This window comes from Myotis davidii, unplaced genomic scaffold (assembly GCF_000327345.1).
Source record: "Myotis davidii unplaced genomic scaffold, ASM32734v1 scaffold495, whole genome shotgun sequence".
Lineage (NCBI taxonomy): Eukaryota > Metazoa > Chordata > Mammalia > Chiroptera > Vespertilionidae > Myotis > Myotis davidii.
The window spans coordinates 806,642-828,608 of NW_006286239.1; the positions used below are offsets into that span (position 1 = coordinate 806,642).

The 21,967-nt window shown below is 44.9% G+C and overlaps 1 protein-coding gene across 1 annotated transcript in view; it reads left to right on the plus strand.

Annotated features, from left to right (window-relative positions):
* Positions 1 to 21,967, plus strand: part of XRN1 (5'-3' exoribonuclease 1) — a 203,723-nt gene that overhangs the window by 111,060 nt on the left and 70,696 nt on the right. The window contains 3 exon segments of the mRNA XM_006757506.2: positions 17,125 to 17,287; positions 18,250 to 18,363; positions 19,856 to 19,954. Of these exon segments, the coding sequence (XP_006757569.1) occupies positions 17,125 to 17,287; positions 18,250 to 18,363; positions 19,856 to 19,954 (376 nt within the window).

Genomic DNA, 21,967 nt, shown 5'->3' on the forward strand with positions numbered 1-21,967 from the left:
GGGGCAGGCTTTTGGGGGTCAGGGGGGGTGAGGGGAGGACATATGTAATACTTTCAATAGTACAAATAAAAATAAATAAATGGGTGATGTCTTTACCCAAGTCATAGCCAAGGGAATAGGTGACCAAAATAGAATGGAGGAGAAGGTTATTAAAGATAGGGAGGCTGAAGAACTATTGTGGTCTTGGATAGATCATACATGTAACATTGAGAGGTTACCACTTGAGAGAGCTACCCAGGGAAGTGGTGGAACATTCATTTAAGAATGTGGATATTGAGGATATAATGGTTTCAAAAGGTTTAGGAATTAAAGAAGAACAGAATCCAGGGATAAGGGAGCAAGGTAATACTTTATGGATGTTATAGAGAACATTATGATGCAATTAGAGGATAATTTGGAGGAGAGTGCTTTATTTAATCTTATACCTCAAACAAGAAGAGAATAGACTTACATTAAAAAAATAGGGTTATCAAAATATTGGTTGTAAACACTGTAACTAGTAAAGAATTTTAAGTACTAATTCTCATTTTAGATATAAAAAAGTTACAAGGTAGTTTATTTATAATTTAGAAATTTGGAGAAGAATGAAATGTTTTCAAAAGTTTAAGTCAGAAGTAACCATAAATAGAAATATAAAGCAAGATTTCTAACTTGCAAAGTACTAGCAAGAAAAAAATTAAATGAAAGAAATTATAGGAGTCTTCCTGTCAAGATGGCAGAGTAGGGAAAATGGTGTACTTGCCTGCTACCATGACCACATCAAAATTGCAAATAAACTAAAGACTGCCATTAGTGAGAACTATCTGATATCTGGCTGACCAGACAGCATATAACTAAGGATATACAGAAGAATCTACATCAAGACCAGTAGAAGGGGCAGAGGTGCGGAACAGGTTGGACCCACACCCACATGTAGTAGTTAAAAGTTGGGAGTGATATCTCTGCTGCTGATGTCTCCCCTGAGGAGCAAATTATCCCAGCCCTATACAGGGCTTCCCTAGCCCAGTGGCCCAGTGCCATGAAAAGAAGTCCCCATAACTTCTGGCTAAAAGAACCAGAGGGGATTGTGGATGAGTGAAATAGAAGGTTGCTGGGGTCCCAGGAAGTTCCTCTTACAGAGCCCATGCATGGACTTACTCATACCCACTTGCTCTAAGCTCCAGGACTGGGGCAGCAGTTTTTCCTTATGGGAAGGAACTGAATTGTCTGGCTTCACGGTGAGGACTGGAGGGGCAGCTTTCTCCCAGACAGAAGGGCTGGCAGAGGCCACTGTTCCTTTGCTGAGCCCTCCCCCGGCAGGTGCAAACCAGGACCACATCTGAGTGTCCATCAATGCTAAGTGAAATAAGCCAGTCAGAGAAAGACAAGTATCACATGATCCCACTCATAGGTGGAATCTAAGTAATAAAATAAACTGATGACCAGAATGGATCCATAGACATGGAAGCATGGAACAGAGTCTGGAATCTCAGTGGGAAGGTGGGGGATCGTGGGTGGGTGGGAGACAATCAACCAGATACCTTGTGTGCACGTATGCATATCCCTTGGACACATAATAGGGTGGTGAAAGTCTGGGGTGGGGGTGGGGGCAGGCTTTTGGGGGTCAGTGGGGGGTGGTGGAACATTCATTTAAGAATGTGGATATTGAGGATATAATGGTTTCAAAAGGTTTAGGAATTAAAGAAGAACAGAATCCAGGGATAAGGGAGCAAGGTAATACTTTATGGATGTTATAGAGAACATTATGATGCAATTAGAGGATAATTTGGAGGAGAGTGCTTTATTTAATCTTATACCTCAAACAAGAAGAGAATAGACTTACATTAAAAAAATAGGGTTATCAAAATATTGGTTGTAAACACTGTAACTAGTAAAGAATTTTAAGTACTAATTCTCATTTTAGATATAAAAAAGTTACAAGGTAGTTTATTTATAATTTAGAAATTTGGAGAAGAATGAAATGTTTTCAAAAGTTTAAGTCAGAAGTAACCATAAATAGAAATATAAAGCAAGATTTCTAACTTGCAAAGTACTAGCAAGAAAAAAATTAAATGAAAGAAATTATAGGAGTCTTCCTGTCAAGATGGCAGAGTAGGGAAAATGGTGTACTTGCCTGCTACCATGACCACATCAAAATTGCAAATAAACTAAAGACTGCCATTAGTGAGAACTATCTGATATCTGGCTGACCAGACAGCATATAACTAAGGATATACAGAAGAATCAACATCAAGACCAGTAGAAGGGGCAGAGGTGCGGAACAGGTTGGACCCACACCCACATGTAGTAGTTAAAAGTTGGGAGTGATATCTCTGCTGCTGATGTCTCCCCTGAGGAGCAAATTATCCCAGCCCTATACAGGGCTTCCCTAGCCCAGTGGCCCAGTGCCATGAAAAGAAGTCCCCATAACTTCTGGCTAAAAGAACCAGAGGGGATTGTGGATGAGTGAAATAGAAGGTTGCTGGGGTCCCAGGAAGTTCCTCTTACAGAGCCCATGCATGGACTTACTCATACCCACTTGCTCTAAGCTCCAGGACTGGGGCAGCAGTTTTTCCTTATGGGAAGGAACTGAATTGTCTGGCTTCACGGTGAGGACTGGAGGGGCAGCTTTCTCCCAGACAGAAGTGCTGGCATAAGCCATTGTTCCTTTGCTGAACGCTTTCCCCTGCACTGCAGGCTCCATATCTGGGTTTCCATCAATTTGGGTAACAATATTTGCTCTGCCCTGGTGATTCTCTGAGACCCCATCCAACTTGCAGGCCCACCCAAGCCACTTCCAATGGCTTTTCCATACAGATGGCCTTGGCACATACTTCAGACTTTCCTAAAATCTCTCAAACCCCAAACAAGGAGCAACTGGCCTTATAGTGCCCCATACCTTTTGCTAAGTAGCTCCAAGTCTGGCAATAGTGACATATGGCCTAAGTTCATAGCTTAGCCTCTTCCAGGCACCTCCAAGCCCAGTACAAGTGGCAACCATCTGCAGATCACTTTGTAGCTCATAATAAGTGTCCTTGGGCAGAGCACAGGCCCCAGAACTAACACACTGTAGTCGCAGCCAGTCCTCAAAACCAATAGGCCTGAAGGTTAATCTCTCCCACTGACATGCCAATAGCAATCAAGGCTCAACTACAGCAGGAGGGCAGCCCACACAAAAGACACATCTGGAACATTTGGCTCAGGTGAACAGTGAGACTGTGCCCCACAGGACATGTGCTACATAAGGCCACTCTACCAAGATTGGGAGAGGTAGCAGCTCTACTTAATACATAGAAACAAACACAGGGAGGTAGCCTAAAAGAGGAGACAAAGAAACATGTCCCAAATTAAAGAACAGAACAAAACTCTAGAAAACAAACTAAATAAAATCTATACAAGCATTTTACCAGATGCAGAGTTTGAAACAAGGTTATAAAGGTGCTCAATGACCTCAGTGAGAACTTCAACAAAGAGAAATGGAGATGGAAAACATAATAAAGAACTGGTCAGAAATTAAGAATACAATAACAAATGAGGATTGCATTAGAAAGAATCAATAGTAGGTTAGATGAAGCATAGGATTTCGTCAGCGATTTTCAAGATAAGGTAGCGGAACACACCTAATCAGAACAGCAAAAAGAAAACAATCCAGGAAAATAAGGATAGTTTAAGGGGCTTCTGGGACAACATCAGCACTAACGTTTGCATCATGGTATAACATAAGGAGAAGAGAAAGTGCAAGGAATTGGGAACCTTTATCCTATATAATAAAAGAGAAAAATGGTAATTGGCGTACGACGATACCCTTTTCATTGGCCAATCAGGGCTATATGCAAATTAACTGCCAGCCAAGAAAGCAGGAAGAAGCCCCCTGCCACTGACAGTGATCGGAAACCCAGGGGGGAGCTAAGAGTCCCCAGGGCCGCCTTTGCCCTGCCCCCCAGCCATGATCAGAGAATCAGGCGCCTTTGCCGCCCTGGCCAGTGATAGCAGGAAGTAGGTGTGGAGCCAGCAATGGGAGCTGGGCAGGGTCAAAGCTGGCAGTCCCGGGAGCTAGGGGTCCCTTGGCTGGGCCTAAAGCAGAACCCACGATCGCGAGGCCGCTGCCACTGCGGGTCCCCGCTGCCCGGGCAGGACGCTTCAGCCAGAGGCGTTAGGCCTGGGCAGGGGCAGAGCGGGAGATCACGGGGAGCTGGGGGTCCCCTGCCCAGGCCTAATGACTTGGCCAGAGGCCTTAGGCCTGGGCAGGGGCGGAGCCTGTAACCGCAGGGAGCTGGGGGTGCCCTACCCAGGCCTGACACCTCTGCCGGAGGCCTCAGGCCCGGGCAAGGGGCCGATCCGCTGATCGGCAATTGGAGGGTGATGAGGATCAACTCCTCTGGCTGAGGCGTCAGGCCTGGGCGGGGGGGGGGGCCTGAAGCCTGGGTCAGAGGCGTCAGGCTTGGGTGGGGGGGTGGAGCAAGCGATCAGAGGGAGATGGGGGTCCCCTGCCCAGGCATGAGATTTGGGCCAGAGGCGTCAGGCCTGGGCAAGGGGCCGATCCTGCAATTGGAGGGTGATGGGGGTCAACGCCTGAGGGCTCCCAGTATGTGAGAGGGGGCAGGCTGGGCTGAGGGACACTCACCCTCACCCCCCACCCCCACCCAGTGCACGAATTTCGTGCACCGGGCCCCTAGTTAAGAAATAATGGTTGAAATCTTCCCTAATCTAGTAAAGGAAATAAACTTACATGCCCAGGAATCACAGAGGATCCCAAACATCATGAACCCAAATAGGCCCACACCAAGACACATCATAATTAAAATGTCAAAGGTTATAGACAAAGAGAATCTTAAAAATGGTAAGAGAAAAGCAGTTAGTAAACTACAAGGGAGTGCCCATAGGACTGTCCTCTGATTTCTCAACAGAAACTTTGCAGGCCAGAAAGGAATGGCAAGAAATATTGAAAGTGATGAAAAGCAAAGACCTACCACCAAGATTACTCTACTCAGCAAAGCTATCATTTAGAATTGAAGGTCACATTAAGAGCCTCCCAGACGAGGAAAAACTAAAGGAGTTCATCACCACCAATCCAGTATTTTAAGAATGTTAAAGGGATTCTTAAGAAGAAGAAGAGAAAAAGGAAACATAAATATAAAAAATATGATTAACAAAATAGCAATAACTACATATCTATAAACAATTTATTAAATGCAAATGGATTAAATCAAAAGACATAAGGTAGCTGGATGGATAAGAAAACAAGTCCTTTACTTATGCTGTCTACAGGAGAGTCACTGCAGATTGAAAAGTACAAAGACTGAAAGTAAAGAGATGGAAAATACTTTATGAAAATGGAAGTACACAAACAAACAAAAAACCTATGGTAGTAATGCTTATACCAAACAAAATAGACTTTACAACAAAAGACGGACCCACCAGTTTCACTTCTGTGTATTTATCTGAAGAAACCCAACACACTTCATTTGAAAAGACATAGGCACCCAAATGTTTATTGCAGCATTATCTACAATAGCCAAATGAGGAAGCAACCTGTCCATTGGTAGACAAATGAATAAAGAAGAAGTGATGCATATATACAATGGACTATGCCTCAGCTGTTAAGAAGAATGAAATGTTGCCACTGCAACAACATTGATGGACGAAGTGTATTGTGCTGAGTGAAATAAGTCAGCAAAGATAAATGTCATATGATTTCATTCGTGGAATCTAAATAAAATAAATGAACAGTCAGAAACAGAGAATGTTTTGATGGTAGCCAGATGAGAGGGGTGATGGTGGTATGGGTGCAAAGGGGGAAGGGATAAGAAGTACAAATTGATAGTTACAGAATAGTCCTGGGGATGTAAACTGAACACAGAGAATATAGTCAGTCATATTGTAATAACTACATATGGTGTAGACTTATCAGGGAGATCACTTCATGAGTTACATAAATATTTAAACACTGTTGTACAACTGAAACTAATAAAATATTGTATTTCAACTGTAATTGAAAAAAAACTGTTTTAAGAAAAAGAAAGAATCTATGATAGAGAAGCAAAACAAAATATAGTTTAGGCTGCCTAAAATGATAAATAAAATAAAATGGCAGAAACATAATTAAAATAAGAATTGTCATTAAATCTAAGTGGCTATAGCTCCTCAATTAAAGTACAGAAGCACTTTGATTATATCACCAGCATGATTATCCAACTGTAAACCAGCTATAAGAAGTACACCAAACACCAAAATTAGTAAGGTTTAAGGTACAGTAATCCCTCACCACCTACAGTTTTCAGAAATTATAATTTTATATTTATATCCCAACCATTTAAAAATGAATCTTTGTTTCAGCTCAGTCTCATGAAATTTACATTATTAAATATTGGGAAATGCAGACAGAAAGAAAGTAAGGGTTGCAGTATTAAAAATCAGACAAAATTGAATCGAAGGCTAAAAGAGTAAATAGTGGGAAAGGTGACTACAGAAAGTTTATTTCACAATGTAGATAGAACCACATAAAGCGTTATGTCCTGAATAACATAGTTGACCTCATTTATTTGGTGGATTTTGAAGTGCATATTTTCACTTTTTATCATCTTGAACTTAAAATGTAGTTTTCAGTTTTGTAGTTTCATTGGTGGACTCTTTTTCTTGCTCAGTGATTAATAAATTAATTATATATCTTATAATCAATGGTGTCTTAACAGTCTTCAGGAAAAACTGAAGCGAATTAAGGACCACCATAATTTTGGAAGACTGACCTTTCTGACAGATTTGGTAATCAAAAAGCAAATATGCAGATACAAAATCTAAGCAACATAAACATTTGACTTAATAGTAATAGATTAGATTCCACAGCCCCACAAAATAAATAAATAAATAAATAAATAAATAAGCCATTTCACATAGGCTACTAAGTAAATGCAAGAAATTTAAAAGTACAGAAGGAATACAGACTACAACAATGACCCCAAAGGTATAAAAGTATAAAATAAAGCAAAAGTTAAATAGAAAATGTCTCCCAACCACTTAGGAGTTTAAAAATACTGTTCTAAATAACTATTTTGGTGGTTTTCTTTAACAGAAAATTTTTACTGAAGTATATGTACAGAGAAAAAAAATGTACAAATCATAAGTGTATTACTTGATAAGTTTTCACATGTACAACCAGAATACAAGTCAATAAACAGAAGCAAAAAAAAATTGCTTAGTGGGAATTAGTGGGAAAGTCCCACTAATTGCTTAGTCCCACAAAGCCAAAATCCTTATACCAAAATCTTTTAAGCCATTACCATCCACTTCTCTCCCCCAACAATAACTATTTTGATTTACAACGCCAGGGATTAGTATTTGAATGTTACATGATTGATTCACACAGAATATACTGTTTTTTACCTTAATTTCTTTTGCTCAGTACTGTGATTTTAATATTCATTTGTATTGGTACAGATAGTTATAGTTTGTTCATTTTCACTAATGATAGCATTACATTGTATGAAAACAGCACAATTTACCCACTCTATTATGGATGGATAATTGAGTTGTTTCTCATTTGGGACTTTTGATGAATGCATATATATGCATTTCTGTTAGGTGCTATCTATAGGTGGAGTTGCTGCTTTATAGGATACTAGAGGCCAGGTGCACAAATACGTGCACAGGTGGGGTCTGGCCAGCCTGCCTGGATTGGGGCCGATAGGGCCAGGCCGGCTGGCCAACGCCACCGTCTAGTCGAACTCCCAGTTGAGGGGACAATTTGCATCTTTGCCTTTTATTATATAGGATGCTTAAGATCAGCTTTAATAGATACCATCAAAATGAATTTTGCAAAGTTATCTCATCACTTTACATCTAACAGCAGTTTATAACAATTTCTGTTTCTCTCTACATTCATCAATACTTATTACTATTGTCTCTTCCCTTGTAGCCATTCTGACATAGTGGCTACCTCATTTTGGTTTAATTTGTGTTCTTTCATACCTAATGAAGTTGAACATCATTTTCTGTTGCTGTCCATTTGAATATGTTCTTTTCTGAAATGGCTGTTCAATTGTTCTGCCCTTTTTTCTATTGAAAACTGTTGAACTTTTTTTTATTTGTAATTTTTCTTATGTATCTGTGTTGTCATTCTCAATTTCATGAAAAACCCTTAAATGATTCACTCAATATGATGATTGCTGTAGAGTTTTTTTATTTTTCAATATTCTTTATCAGATTAAGGAAATCTCCTTCCATTCCTAGGTGGTTAATGTGTTTTTAATCATTAATTTGGGTTGATTTATCAAAATTTTTCTCCATCTGTGAAAATAATCATATGACTTCCTTTTTCTGTTAATATAGAGAATTACATTGATTAAATTTCAAATATTAATCTACCCGTGAATTCCTGGAATAAATCCCATTTGGCTGTGTTATATTATCCCTTTATATATAATTAGATTTATTTTGTTTAGGATTTTTGCATTTACTTTCATGAAAGTGATTGACCTATAATTTCCCTTTCTTGTAATGTCCTTGTCAGCTATTGATATCAAGATTACACACATGATAACTTTTGAGTGAAAATGGTAGAAAAACATCCCATTGAATTTTTAGAAAATAGTAACAGAATGCTGCATTTCAAAAATTTGTTGGAAAAATGTCTGTTTCAGGCTAAGATGAGATGGCTCATTTCAGACCAACCCTGCCATCAAGAGCAAAACCATCCTATCTAATAAAAGAGAAACATGGCAATGGGCGTACAACCGCTACCCTTCCCATTGGCTAATCAGTGAGATATGCTAATTGACTGCCAGCCAAGGTGGCGGCCGGCAGCCAGGCAGCTTGAAACTAAAATGAGGCTTGCTTGCTTCACTGATGGAGGAAACCAACGTTCCCGGCCTACCGCTGCAGGCCTCTGAGCCCCCAACCCCCTGATTGACCCTGCTCTGTGCGTGACAGGGCGCAGCGCCCCAACACCCTGATTGGCCCTCCTCTCTGCGTGACAGGTGGTGGCACCGCAACCTCCCCATCGACCCTGCCTTGAGTGTGACAGGGGATGGTGCCCCAACCCCCCAATCAGCCCTACCCTGAGCGTGACTGAGGGTGGCATCACAACCGCCCAATCGCCCTGCTCTGTGTATGACAGGGGGCGGCACCCCTACTCCCCAATCGGCCCTGCTCTGAGCTGGACCAGGGGCTGCACCTAGGGATTGTGTCTGCCCTCTGCAACCCGGGAGCAGGCCTAAGCCAGCAGGGCGTTATCTCCTGAGGGGTCCCTGACTGCGAGAGGGCACAGGCCGGGCTGAGGGACCCCTTCTCTCCCCCGAGTGCACAAATTTTTGTTCCCCAGGCCTCTAGTCCTATCTAATAAAAGAGAAATATGGTAATTAGCGTACGACTGCTACCCTTCCCTTGGCTAATCAGGGAGATATGCAAATTAACTGCCAGCCAAGGTGGCGGCCGGCAGCCAGCCAGCTTGAAAATAAAATGAGGCTTGCTTGCTTCACTGATGGAGGAAACCAACGTTCCCGGCCTACCGCTGCAGGCCTCTGAGCCCCCAACCCCCTGATTGACCCTGCTCTGTGCGTGACAGGGCGCAGCGCCCCAACACCCTGATTGGCCCTCCTCTCTGCGTGACAGGTGGTGGCACCGCAACCTCCCCATCGACCCTGCCTTGAGTGTGACAGGGGATGGTGCCCCAACCCCCCAATCAGCCCTACCCTGAGCGTGACTGAGGGTGGCATCACAACCGCCCAATCGCCCTGCTCTGTGTATGACAGGGGGCGGGGCCACAACCTCCCTATCCCCCCTGCTCTGTTAGTGACAGGCACCCCAACCCCCTGATCGGCCCTGCTCTGTGGGTGATAGAGGGCGGCTCCCCAATCCCCTGATGGGCCCTGCTCTGTGCGTGACAGGGCGCAGCGCCCCAACACCCTGATTGGCCCTCCTCTCTGCGTGACAGGTGGTGGCACCGCAACCTCCCCATCGACCCTGCCTTGAGTGTGACAGGGGATGGTGCCCCAACCGCCCAATCAGCCCTACCCTGAGCGTGACTGAGGGTGGCATCACAACCGCCCAATCGCCCTGCTCTGTGTATGACAGGGGGCGGCACCCCTACTCCCCAATCGGCCCTGCTCTGAGCTGGACCAGGGGCTGCACCTAGGGATTGTGTCTGCCCTCTGCAACCCGGGAGCAGGCCTAAGCCAGCAGGGCGTTATCTCCTGAGGGGTCCCTGACTGCGAGAGGGCACAGGCCGGGCTGAGGGACCCCTTCTCTCCCCCGAGTGCACAAATTTTTGTTCCCCAGGCCTCTAGTCCTATCTAATAAAAGAGAAATATGGTAATTAGCGTACGACTGCTACCCTTCCCTTGGCTAATCAGGGAGATATGCAAATTAACTGCCAGCCAAGATGGCGGCCGGCAGCCAGGTAGCTTGAAACTAACATGAGGCTTGCTTGCTTCAGTGACGGAGGAAACCACCGTTCCCTGCCTGCCTTGCCAGCCTCTGAGCTTGCAGTTTGAAACATAGTTACAAATATAGAAGCTAAACAAAACCCCAGAAACCTTCTTTCAGCGAGCTGGGATCTCAGAGCTGGAGTTATACATTGTTTCTATTATAGAACTCAAACAAACCAGATACCTACTTTCAGCAGCGGAGGCCTATGAGCTGGAGCCAAGCCTCAGAGCTAAAGCTGGCCCAGAATAAAAAAGAAAAAAAGGAGCAGTTGGGAGCTTCTGTCACCCGCCAGCCTGAAAACAGCCCTCAGCCCCTCACCCAGACTGGCCAGGCACCCCAGTGAGGACCCCCACCCTGATCCAGGACACCCTTCAGGGCAAAACAGCCAGCCCCACCCATGTACCAGGCCTCTATCCTATATTGTAAAAGGGTAATATGCCTCCCAGCACCGGGATCAGCATGACAGGCGGCAGTGCCCAAACCCCCTGATCACCCTGTGGCTCTGTGTGTGACAGGGGGCAGCGCCCCAACCCCCTGATCGGCCCTGCTCTGTGGCTGATAGAGGGCAGCGCCCCAACCGCCCCCCCCCCCCACGGGCCCTGCTCTGTGTGTGATGGGGTAGAGCCATAACCTCCCCATCGGCCCTGCCCTGAGTGTGAGAGTGGTGGCGCCGCAACCCCCTGATCGGCCCTGCTCTGTGTGTGACAGGGTGCAGCGCCCCAACCCCCTGATTGGCCCTGCTCTGTGCATGACAGGGTAAGGAGCCCCAACCACCTCGATGGGCCTTGCTCTGTGCGTGACAGGGGGCAGCGCCCCAACCCCCTGATCGGCCCTGCTCTGTGTGTGACAGTGGGTGGCGCCGCAATCTCCCTGTCAACCCTGCCTTGAGTGTGACAGGGGGCGGTACCCCAACCCCCAATCGACCCTACCCTGAGCGTGACTGAGGGTCGCATCTCAACCTCCCAATCCGCCCTGCTGTGTGCATGACAGGGGGCGGCGCCCCAACTCCCCAATCGGCCCTGCTCTGAGCCCGACCTAGGGATTGGGCCTGCCCTCTGCCACCCGGGAGCAGGCCTAAGCCAGCAGGGTCTTATCTCCCGAGAGGTCCCAGACTGCGAGAGGTCACAGGCCGGGCTGAGTGACCCCCTTTCCCCCCGAGTGCACAAATTTTTGTGCACCGGGTCTCTAGTTTAAGAATAAGCTGCTATGAAAATACCTATTCATATACAAGGGTAATATGCTAATTGGACCAGACGTCCTTCCAGACAAAGCCACAGTGGCTACAGGGACCAAGGGCCAGCAGCTACAAAGGCTGAGGGCCGGCGGTGCAGGAGGCTCTCGTAGCAGCCGCGGGAGGAGAAGGCACTCGTGGCAGTCACGTGAGGAGAAGGTGGCACCAATGCCCCTTTCGAAGAGGCAGCTCAAGAGAGGGGGCTATGCAGTCCTGGTCCCAGTGCTACTCCTTCCACAGAGGCAGTCACAGAGGCAGCGGCGTCAGCTGGTCCCGGTGCCACACCTACACAGAGGCTGGACGGGGTGAGACCTGCTGTGCCTCAACCTCCCAGAGCCCCAGATCTTACCCCACCCACCAGTGGGCAGGGGGGCAGGGCCAGCACTAAGAATCGAGGGCCAGCAGCTGCAGCAGCCAGCAGTGGCAACAGCAGTAGGATGATGGGGGTGGCACCTTCCCCTGATCCGCCCAGTCGGGTGGGACATCTCCTGAGAACTCCTGGACTGTGAGGAGGGCAGGCTGGGCTGAGGGATAACCTCCCCCAGTGCACGAATTTTCATGCACTGGGCCTCTAGTGTGTGTACTAGTGACCTGGTGCACGTAATTCATGCACATTGAAAGGGAATTAATCACACGAGACCCAGACCCGACCAGCCCCACCCTTATTGGGCTAGATCCAGATCCAGCCGGCCCCACTTCCATCAAGCCCCACCAGGTGGAGGGTGCAGCTTCAAGTCTCCTGACCCAGGGCTGGGGTGCAGCCTCAGTTTCTGTGGGCTGGGGGGTAAGCTTTGAGGTCCCTGGCCCAGGCCAGTGGGTTCAGCCTGAGGTCCCCCTGCCCGGTGCCGGGGCGGGGTGCATGGCCTTAGGTCCCCATCAAACCTTGCCGGGCGGCAGCCATGGCCTAAGGTCTCCCATTAAGCCCTTCTAGGTGGGGGGCATGGCCTCAGGTCCCCTGTTAAGCTCCGCTGGGCGGGGGATGTGACCTCAGGTCCCATGGCCTGGCGCCGGGGCGGAGGTGCGGCCTGAGGTCCCCTGTCAAGCCCCATCAGGGCAGTGGCGGGGGTGGGGGGCAGGCACAGCCTCAGGTTCCCTGCCCCGGCCCAGCGCCACGCAGCCTCAGGTCCCTGCTGATTGCTCATTAAGGCTCGTTATGAGAACTCGGCCTCTGCTGTGGGTGTAGCCATCTTGTGTTACGGAATCCCTACTTCCGCTTTGGGTGCAGCCATCTTGTTATGATGTGATGGGCATTTTGAATATTCCCTCTTTATTAGATTGGATGTCCTATATAATCAAAACCTAACATGCAAACTGACCAGACAGCACAATGCTTGGCAGAATGACCAGTCAGTCGCTTGATGCGCATTGACCACCAGGGGTCATATGCTCAATGCAGGAACTGTCCCCTGAAGGTCAGTGGGCCTCCACCAGGGGAGCGCTGCTCAGCCAGAAGCTGGGCTCACTGCTGGCGAGCGCAGTGATGGTGGCGGGAGCCTCGTCCACCTCCGCAGTATCGCTAAGAAGCAGCAGGAAGGCGGTAAGGAGCGAGGGGGTCCCAGGCTGCAAGAGGGCTCAGGCCAGGCTGAGGAACGTCCCCCGCCCCGTGCAGAATTTTGTGCACCGGACCTCTAGTATGTACATAATATATAATAAAGTTATTTAATATATACTACATATAACTATGTACAGTATATATCATTCATATATTTAAATATAAACACATATATAAAAATTAAAATTGTGGTTGTTATAATGAGCTCAGTAGATGGTCTGAATAGTAATATGGGCATCCTAACAATTGAATCATTGGGCTGCAGTAAAAGGTCAAGCTAAAGGCTTCCTTCAGCACACAAAGCACCATGAGATGTAAAGAGTATACTCAGAATTTCTTACCTCTGTCTAATAGGAGTTTTAGAAAGAAAAAATGGAAAATAGGTAAGAAAATATCCCTCAGATAGAGAATCTTTAGATCAGGGGTCAGCAAAATCCTATATAATAAAGAGCTAATATACAAATGGTCATCACGCCCTCGTGCCTGGACTGGGGGACCTGAGGCTGGGCCTGGAGACCTGAGACCCTGACGCTGGGGTCAGGGGACCTGAGGCTGCGCCCCCTGCCCAGCGGTGCTTGACAGGTACTTCAGCACTGGGCCGAGGTACCTGAGGCTGCGCCCCCTGCTGTGCAGGGCTTGATGGGGGTAGGGCCAGCTGGATCTGGGTCTCGCGCAATTTCAAGGCACGTATGAGTGGGCGGGGACTTGACTCTGGGTCCCGCGGCGTGCCCCAGACTCTGACAGGAGGGAGATTTTAATATACATTTTACTAATTTTCTTTCATCTCTTACACTTCTATTATAGAGAGAGGGCAAATAGCAATATTAAAATATTTCCACTAATTAATCCCCCTTTAATGTGCATGAATTTCATGAACCGGGCCACTAGTGTAGAATAATAAAATCGCAATGTACTAATTAGACCTGACAGCCAAATGACCTTCTGGATGTCCTTCCAGACAACCTTCCAGACGAAGCTGCGAGAGCCAAGACAAGCTGCCATGGCTGCGAGGGCTAAACCCCTTCCATGTATTTCATGCATCGGGCCTCTAGACCTATATAATAAAAGCCTAGGTGGTATCACGCCCTCACGCAACTTCAACACAAGATGGCCACCACAAGATGGCCACACGCACAGCGGAGGCGGGGCTCAGTGGCCGCTCTGCGCAGTGAGGCCTAGGGGTCCTGCTCTGTGCAACGCGGAGGAGCCTGGTAGTAACATTTCCACTGCCTTGCATGGAGGAAGCGGGTTCAGTGTAGTAGGCAGGTCGTGCCAGGGGAGGGAAGTTGTGGGCAATGAGGCCAGCAGGGGAGGGGAGTTGGGGACAGTCAGGCCCCAGCAGGGGAGGAAAGTTGGGAGCCATCAGGCCGGCAGGGGAGGGCAGTTGTACATGTGACCAGAAAAAGGTCCATATTCCCAGATGGACCAGATCTGCAAAGAGCATGGCTTCACTGGATGGTTTGAAACCTCTGCAAAGGACAGTATTAACATAGGGGAACCAGCCTGGTTCCTAGTGGAGAACATTCTCGTGAACCACCAAAGCTTTCCTAATGAAGACAATGATATGGACAAAATTAAACTGTACCAGGAGACCTTGCCAGCAGAGAGCAAATCCCAGTGTTGCTGACGTGGCTACAGCTCCTCTCATGCTTTCCAGATGCAGCCTGACTTGATTTCTCCATTTGGAGCAAAATCCTGAGAATGGTGGATGGATGCCCTGCTCTGTGATCTTCCCAGGGTTGTGCTTTAACATGACCGTGAGGATACCCCAGGAGCCTTAGCTGAAGTGGGTGTTGGTGTCTATCCTGAGCATGGCTCTATACCTTAGAGTAAGCACTCAGGCTTCTCTTGTTGCTGCTGCCATTAGGTTCAGGATAATGTTTACGTTCTTAACATCTTTGAAAATGACAATGCTCAGTATTTGGTATGAGTTGCAAGTTGTAGCTCTTAGTGTAAGCACTGGAGTAGTAATAAAACTTTCCCAGCAGTCTTAGAGTAATTGTATGAGTCTGTATTTTTGTATTCCATCTTTTAAGGGAGTCTTTTAGACTATTAGCCACAGAAGGCTTGAAGTTTCTGTTCAGCAATTTCTTCCCCCTCGAAACTTCTAACTGGGGCTAGTTTTGTCAGATCTGTAACAGTCATAGTCAAGGAGAGAAGTTATTCAAAGCACAGATTAGATCCGAGGTTCCATAGAATGAATAGTGAGAGAAACAAGGTCGTGTGGTTTTTATATAAAGTTTTGGGCATTTAAAGTATACTACATGAGAAAGGTATGTCTGGCTCACAATATTTGTATTACCATTCAACCCAATTAAGAATAGAATAAATATTTTGAAAGAAAGAAAGAAAGAAAGAAGGAAAGAAAGAAAGAGAGGGGAGGAAAACAAATCAGAGTGATGAGAAAGAAAAAGTTAAGTCACAGAAGCAAATCTTTGGAGAGAGAGAGAAAAGGAGGAAAGAAGGAAGGAAGGAAGAAAGGAAGGAAGGAAGAAAGAAAAGACCCAGTGAATGCCCCTGTCAACCTTTTGTCTGTCTGCATTTATCTATTTTGGATGTTTCATATAAATGCAATCATATATGTGACCTTTGTCTGGCTTGTTTCATTTAACATGTTTTTGAAATTCGTACTCATTTCTTTTTATGGCTGAATATTCCATTATATGGATATTACTACCTTTTGTTTATCCATTTATCTGTCAGTGGACATTTGGGTCGTTGCTATTGTTAGTAGTGTTACTATTAGTATTTATTTATTAACTAGAGGCCCAGTGCATGAATTCATGCATGGGTGGGGTCCGGCTGGCCGGGCCTCCAATTGGCAGATCGTGGCTGGGCCTGTTGGGAGGAGGTGACAGGCTGACTGGGGGTGGGGCTGCGGGTGATTGGCCAGTGGGCCCCTCCCCTGATTGGGTTGCAGGGCCCGATCCAGGGCAGGGCAGGCTGAGGGGAGGGGCTGTGGGCCGATCAATGTGGTGAGGGCCATCAGGGGCAGGGCCAGCGGGGGGAGTGGGTAAGGTGCTGCAGGAGGTTAGCCAGCTGGCCCCACCCCCTATTGGGGTAAGGAGGGGCTACAGGCCGATCAGGTTGGTGGAGGCCCATCTGGACGGGGCTGGCAATGGGGTGAGCCTGCAGGAGGTTTGCCAGCTGGACCTGCCCCCTACTGGGGTGGGGTGGGGGTCGATCAGGGGTCCAGTCGGGGGGAAGGGCCACAGAGGAGTTGGCCACCGGCTCCGCCCCCCTATCAGGGTGGGAGAGGCTGATCAGGGGTGGGGCGGCTGGGGGTGGGGCCTACAAAGGTTGGCCAGCCAGCCCCACCCGCCGATCCAGGGGTTCACTGGCTGCAGTGGGTGTCATAGTGACCGGTCATTCAGGTCGTTAACAGCGTTATGGTTGCTGGCATGATAGATAGATAGATAGAGAGATAGATAGATAGATAGATAGATAGATAGATAGATAGATAGATAGATAGATAGATAGATAGATATTTAAGTATCCATTTCTAGTTCTTAGGGTATATACCTAGAAATGGAATTGCTGAACTATATGGCAATTCTATGTTTAACTCTTTGAGGAATTATCCAACTGTTTTACACAGTGACTGCACCGTTTTACATTCCTACCAGCAATATATATGTTCCAATTTCTCCACTTCTTTTCCAACACTTGTTTTCACTTTTTATATGATAGCCTTCCTGGGGTAAAAAACACAGGAGTTTCTTATAGTTCTGTGACTTCTCATTTAATTTCACAGACATTGGGATAGGTATTCAGAGAGTAAAAAAATGAATGCAAAAGTCTTAAGTACTTAGAATTATTAGCATATTTATTTAAAATTTATTTAAGCATTTGAATATGAGTTGGTGGTTTGGAGGATTGTCATCCTAAATTATATACACACTCACACATATCTATATTTCTTTTTTATTCTTTCTTTTAGCTACCTGAGAAGAAAAGGAATAATAATAAATGAAACATCTGCAGTTGTATATGTTCAGTTACTCACAGGTCATAGATATCAAATAAATCAAAATGGTGAAGTTCGTCTAGAGAAACAGTGGTCAAAACAAGTTCTTCCTTTTGTTTATCAAGCTGTTGTCAAGGTAAGTCTCCATCAGGTCTCAATTATATCTTAGTGTACACTATTGCACACTGTATAAAGACAGACTATGTATCGTATTAACATTGGCTTCTAATTAGAAGAGTAATATACCAATATATAATGGAAACTATTATTTAATATAATTTGCAAAATATTGTCTTTTTTAAAAGGCAGATTACCTCCTCAGACACTCTGTGGTTAGGAACATGTCCTTTTAATTTTTTTTTTTAATCCTCACCCGAGGACATGCTTAGAAAGAGGAAGGGAGAGAGATGGCGGGGGAGGGGTAGAATGAGAGAGAAACATACATCGGTTGCCTATCATACACTCCCTGATTGGGTATCAAACCTGCAACCTTTTGGTGCACACAGGACAGTATTCAACCAACTGAGCCAGTAGGGCAGGGTTAATTTATTTTTAACTTAATCTCTAAAAGAAAAATCTCAGCATTAACTTATACCTTTGCATTTTTAGATTTTTATTCCCAAAAGAAAATGTTTGCCTTAAATAAATTAGTAAATGCAAAAGGCTGTTGTTGTATTTGTAATCTTAGATGTAGTATGGGGATAACATTTTTTAAAGCATGTAGTGATCCTGTAATTTTGGGGAAACATTACAGTGTAGTGATTAGGAGCACAGATGCCTAAGTTGACTTCGTAGCTATATGACCTTGGGCAAGATTCACCCTCTTTCTGTGCCTTAGTCTCTTCATCTCTAAAGTGGGGCTAATAATTAATAATGGTCTTGTCACAGAGGGTTGTCTTAAGGATAAAATGAACTAATAAAAGTGTGCAATGCCTAAAAGCAGTCAATAAATTTTAGCTGCCAGTATTGGTATGTAGATAGTCTTTGCATTTGACATTTATAAGTAGTATAGCCATAGTCCCATAGGAAAAAAAACTTGTGTACAATCTATGAAAGATTTGACTGTGATGATTTACTTTTATATTTTATTCTATATAGGACATCCGAGCTTTTGATTCCCGTTTCTCCAATATCAAAACTTTGGATGACTTGTTTCCTCCTAGAAGTATGGTCTTTATGCTGGGAACCCCCTATTATGGCTGTGCTGGAGAAGTTAGTTACTGTTACTAATTAAATTTCTCTTTGGTTTGAAATTAATACAGTTCTTTACCTTTTCTTCACTTAAGTGTAAAATAGAAAGTAATACTGAAGTGGAAAAATAAGAAAGAGTTCATTCATCTAACTAATGAACAAAGTATTTGGCTATATATCTTTAGTCTTAAGCATGTTGGGGTCAGGAGGTGGGGATAAAAAAGAATTCAAATCCTGCTCTCTTTAGTAGTATATTGTGGTATATATGAATCAATTCTGTAGTTATTTTAGATGTATTATTGGGTTAATGAATTTATAGATGTGTTAATGTTTTGGGAAGGTCCAGTTCTCACATGGAAAAAGGCACATGCAAATATACATATATGCCTATACATACACCTATGTGTCTTTGCTACTTTTTGTGCAAATGATGAGAGGGTATCACATAGTCACAGGAATCAAGTTGAAGGGACTCCTACTGGTCAGATCTGGAACAGTTCGAGGGGACCTGGCCTGCGACGGGGGGAGGACAGTTGGGGACAACCAGGCCTGCAGGGGAGGGCAGTTAGGGGTGACCAGGCCGGCAGGGGAGGACAGTTGAGGATGACCTGGCCAGCAGGGGAGAGCAGTTAGGGGTGACTGGACTGGCAGGGGAGGGCAATTAAGGGCGACTGGGTCTGCAGGGGTGGGCAGTTAAGGGCTACCAGACCGGTGTGGGGGGCAGTTAGGGGCTACCAGGCTGGCAGCGGAGGGCAGTTGGGGGGGACCAGGCCTGCAGGGGAGGGCAGTTGGGTGCAACCGGGCCAGCAAGGGAGGGCAATTGGGGGTGACTGGGCTGGCAAGGGAGGACAGCTGGGAGCAATCAGTTCGGCAGGGAGCAGTTAGGCGTCGATCAGGCTGGCAGGGGAGTGGTTAGGGGGTGATCAGGCTGGCAGGCAAAAGTGATTAGGGGCAATCACGCAGGTAGGCAGATGAGCAGTTGGGACCCAGCAGTCCTGGATTGTGAGAGGGATGTCCAACTGCAGTCGAACTTCCCCCAGGGAGTCCCAGATTGGGGAGGGTGCAAGCTGGGCTGAGAGACACCATCCCCCTCCCCAGTGCACAAATTTCGTGTACCAGGCCTCTAGTAATTATATATATTTAAATATGCATACAAAGCACAAATGTTAAAACATGGAGTAAAATGTTAACAGTAGGTTGATCTGGGTAAATGTTTTCAAGTGTTCTTTGACCTGTTTTTAGTTTTGCAACTTCTTGGTAGTTTGAAATTATTTGCAAATTAAAAAGTTAATAATAATAAAAAAAAAGACTGGTTAACACTTATTAAACAATGTAGACTCAAATTTGCAGTATAATCACATTCCCTCAAAAATTCCAAGAGAATTTCCACTATCCATCTTTATTGTCTTACTGTATTTCAGAAATAATAAACACTGTTCAAATAAATAGAAAAATCAAGTGAGTAAAATGTAGTGAAAGAGACTAAAACCTGTGATTTTTTTTTTTCTCCAAGGTTCAGGATTCAAGGGATGTGATTACAGAAGGTAGGATTCGTGTGGTTTTCAGCATTCCATGTGAACCCAATCTTGATGCTTTAATACAGAACCAGCATGTGAGTACTATAGTCCATATTGTTTAATTTAGAATTAATGAACTTTAAAAAATATTAGAATGATATTTTTGCCAACTTCTTGGAATTTATTGCAAATATTTTATCTAATACTAATTAAATTTCCTTACAGTTATATCTAGTATTATTTAAAAACAAATGTGGAGTCTGCTTAGAACTTCATGTAGAACTTTGGGGGAGGGGGGAGGAAATCACTGAAATCCCATTATTAATCTATAATGGTTACTATGGGCTATTGTATTCGAATTTATAAGTAGCACGCTGATTAGCATACCCTCTGGGAATAGACTTGGGTTTTTAAATGATTGATAATCAAAGCCTGCATTTTTTATTTACAAGTGACATATGGCCTTCTTGCACAAGTTAAATGTCTCTACTCAGCTAAAGATGAATAGTCCCTAGAGAAAACTTGAAAATTGCATTTAAGGTCACAGCACCCTTTTTCAGGACCTTTTTCTCCAAAGATGTTCACTGTCCTCTTTCTGATTTCCCTGTTAAAATAGGGAGAGGATCCTGATATATCTGTCATTTTTCTTATTGATTGGATAATTAACTTGACTAAAATTAATTCACAAGCAGCCAGCTATTGCTACTTATATTTTATCTAATGGTAAAATCTAAAGTTTTATATCCTGTGGAATGAATGTATGGCATTAGGCATCAGCATACCCATGAGGAAACTTTATGGAAGGCAGAAAAGTTCCTAAAATATTACCATTAGGCCTGTTGGAGGAAGAATCCTCCAAGCACATTCAGGAAATGGAGACAGTGGCCCATTAGGTAAAAAGCTGTAGCTCTGTTCTGGAAGTCAATGGAGGTGGAAAAACTTGCATTCATTCCTTCATGCCTAGCTTTTTCTAGACCTGCAGGCACCTTCCCACTTCTAGCGTATAGTGTTTCTAGGTGTACTTTCTCTTTACATACCTTCTTTAACTTTTACTCAAGCCTTCTTTCACTTTCCTAACGATCTCACCTATTTATTTTACAATTTCTAGGATGTTTGTGTAATTTTTTTAATTAATTTCAGAGAGGAAGGGGGAGGGAGAGATGATGAAAGTGAATCCTTGATTGGCTGCCTCCTGCACGCCCCCTACTGGGAATCGAGCCTGCAACTTGGGCATGTGCCCTTGACCGAAATCGAACCTGGGTCACTTTAGTCTGCAGGCTGACACTCTATTCTCTGAGCCAAACCAGCCAGGGCTGTTTGTGTGACTTTAATAATTTTAGTTATACCATAACCCAATATTTCTCAAAAGGAGTACTATTGGTATTTTGGGCAAGAGAGTTATGTCCTTTATCTGGTAGGACAGTTGGCATCCTTAGCCCCTGAACACTGAGTAGTAGTAGCCTGTGCCTTTTGTTCTTGTTTTTATCCTGACCCGAGGATATTTTTTCCATTGATTTTTAGAGAGAGTGGAAAGAAATGAGGAGAGAGGGAGAGAGATAGAGAGAAAAAGAAAGAAACATTAGTGTGAGAGAGAGACATCAATTGGTTGCATCTAGCATGTGCCCCGACTGGGGCTGGGGATCGAACCTGCAACCCAGATACATGCCCTTGACAGGGAATTGAACCCACCACCCTTTGGTGCACCGGCCAGTGCTCTATCCACTGAGCCATACCAGCCAGGGCATTGTAACATGATGTGCCCCTACACATTTCCAGATGCTTATTAAAAAAGTGATAATTACCTGTGATAGAGAACTGCTACCTTAAATTTTTATTATCTATTCTGGAAAGCATACTTGATTTGTCTGTATTATTTCTAAGTCTGATAAGGTTCTTAGTGGCAAAATTGTGTCATATTCTTGACTAGCCTATTAATGGTAACTATATTCCAGGACACTAAAAATCTTTATCCACTTAGGAGTGACTATAGACATGATCATTAAAGAAATAACAGTGGATGAATTAATTCCTTACCAATTACTCTCTGGAAATTTTGTATTTATTGGTGATAAAATATCCTTATATTCATATAAAATAAGACATATGAA